The sequence below is a fragment of the Fukomys damarensis genome, unplaced genomic scaffold, assembly GCF_012274545.1.
Source record: "Fukomys damarensis isolate Sample0158 unplaced genomic scaffold, DMR_v1.0_HiC HiC_scaffold_36, whole genome shotgun sequence".
NCBI classification, from domain to species: domain Eukaryota; kingdom Metazoa; phylum Chordata; class Mammalia; order Rodentia; family Bathyergidae; genus Fukomys; species Fukomys damarensis.
In genome coordinates this window covers 48,920,128-48,922,174 of record NW_022900948.1, presented here as the reverse complement: position 1 = coordinate 48,922,174, position 2,047 = coordinate 48,920,128, and the positions used below count along the sequence as shown (strand labels likewise).

Sequence of the window (2,047 nt, the reverse complement as noted above, 5' to 3'; positions counted from 1 at the left end):
GAGCCGATGCTGCCGAGGCCCGGAGCCTTCGCCAATCGCATCGCCCTCTCGAGACGCGGCCTGGCCAATCGTAATCCAGTTCCTTGAAGCTTTGGGGCTACTCCCTTCTACTTAAAGGGACCGTGGACTGGGGTGGGGAGGTGATTAAACTCCTCCTACTGAAAAGTTCCTTTCCTCTGTGGTTGAGTGGCACGGCTGGAACGGGCGCTCAGGAGGCCCGCGATAGGCACAGGGGAGGAGGTCCTAAGGGGCCCGTCCGAGGCCTCGATCACCGACACCACCCCCGTCCCAGGACCTCTGTCTCCCATCTCCATGACAGCAGAGCCCCAAGCCTCCGTCCCCTATGACCCCGAGCCTTCCTCCCTATCCCCGTCCGAGGTCTCCGTCCCTGATCCCCGATCCCCTAACAAAGAGACAAACACTGTTACATTCAAGTTCTATTTTACTATTTTGGAAAGTGCTCGCGCCCAGGCAGTGACCTCGGTCCCAGGCGATCCTGCCGGACCTCAGGGGCGGCCTAGAGCTGAAGGTCGGTGCTCGGGGCGCGCAGCGAGGGCCGCAAGCGGAGTGCCGCTGCGTGTGCAAACTCGCGGGGTCGGGTGGGTGCAGGTGGAGCAAGACGGAGCAGGACCACAGCTTCTCCACTCGATGCCTCTCCTCGGGGTCGAAAGTGGCTGGGGCTTCCGGGGAACCCTTCCGCAGCGCCTGGCCTCGCCCCTCTCCCCGTCGCGGGTCCTCCATGGGTCCCCGGAGGTGGACACACTTCCCCTCAGCGTGCGCTCGCAACAGCTCAGCAGCCTCACTCCTCACCTCGCAACCAGGGCGCAGCTACAGCGAGATCTCGGAGGCTGGGGCTCAGCGAAGGCTATGGCGGGCAGCTCACATGCTCCGGGTGGCCCTGGGCCCCCGAGCAGCTGGCACCTGCCCGCCTGTTGCTCCCACTCCCGCTCCTGGGTCGTCCTTGGCCAGCGGGGCATTCCGCTGCCTGAAGGACCTCTGTGCTTCACCCGCGTGGGTCCCTCCGCAAGGCTTCTAGGCCCCTCGGAAAAGTGGGCCTGCGTGGGCACAGGGTCCTATTTAGCCCTGGCATTCGCCGAGGGCCGCCTTGGTGGGGGTGGGTAGGTGCTCATGCCCTCACCCATATGGAGCTTGGCTCTGGTCCGCATCCCCAATCCATGAGCCCTGCTTCCCCTGCCGGGCCCCCGTGTAGCTAGAGACCTTCGAGTGTCCCAGTCACCCTGCGGCGGATTCTCTCTGGGCACTTGGAGTAAACAGGCTACCCAGATCGCTCTCTGCTTTCCGGGAGGAAGGCCTCGGAGCAGGACGCACCCCGACAGCACGCTCAAACGTGCTTAAAGTGACGCTAGGCTTTGGTCAGCACGGGTTCCTCCACCTGGGGCTGGAGGATCCCAGGTTTCGGAGGCAATGGCGGCGTCCTGCGACGCAACAGACGGGAATCGAATTTGCGCTAGGGTCTTGGCGGTGACCCTCCGCGTGAAGGCAGAGCCCGGCGGTCCTCAGGCCCACCCCACCTCCCAGCGGGGAGCACCGAGGGCGAGGACCGGCCTCTGGGGACAAGAGGGAGACTGGAGGCGGAGAGTCTCCAGGAGGCGGGGCCGGCGGGCCTGGGAGAAAGGCCTCGGGAGAGGGGTGGTGGGGATGTGCTGGGAGGGGTCGGGGAGGGGAAGGGGACTGGGGACCTGGCGGAGCCAGAGGTGCGGGACGGGTGGGGTTTGGAATGCGGGGTGGGGTGGGTGGTCGAAGGAGAAGCAAGGGCAAGGTTGGAGCGAGCCTGCCTGGGGCCTGCGGCTCACATGATGTCGTCCAGCAGGTTGGCACTGGCCACCCAGTCGAGCGCTCGCGGCTCAGAGGCGGCCATGATCATGCACATGAAAGGGCGGCCGGTGCGCCGGTCCGTGGGGTAGATGGTGGTGGGCGTGAAGCGCCGGTTGGCCTCGACAAACTCGCACAGCTGCTCATAGACGCGCGGGAACTCGTGGCGCAGGAAGACGCCGCGCAGCCGTAGCTCGCGCTGGATGTGGATGAA

General features: G+C 65.7%; 1 protein-coding gene across 1 annotated transcript in view; it reads right to left on the bottom strand.

Annotated features, from left to right (window-relative positions):
* The window catches only part of Phpt1 (phosphohistidine phosphatase 1), a 2,207-nt gene extending 1,466 nt beyond the window's left edge, over positions 1-741 (bottom strand). The window contains exon 1 of the mRNA XM_010608962.1: positions 506-741. Coding sequence (XP_010607264.1) covers positions 506-741 — 236 coding nt within the window. The remainder of the gene's footprint in view (positions 1-505) is intronic.
* Positions 742-2,047: the final 1,306 nt, after the last annotated feature.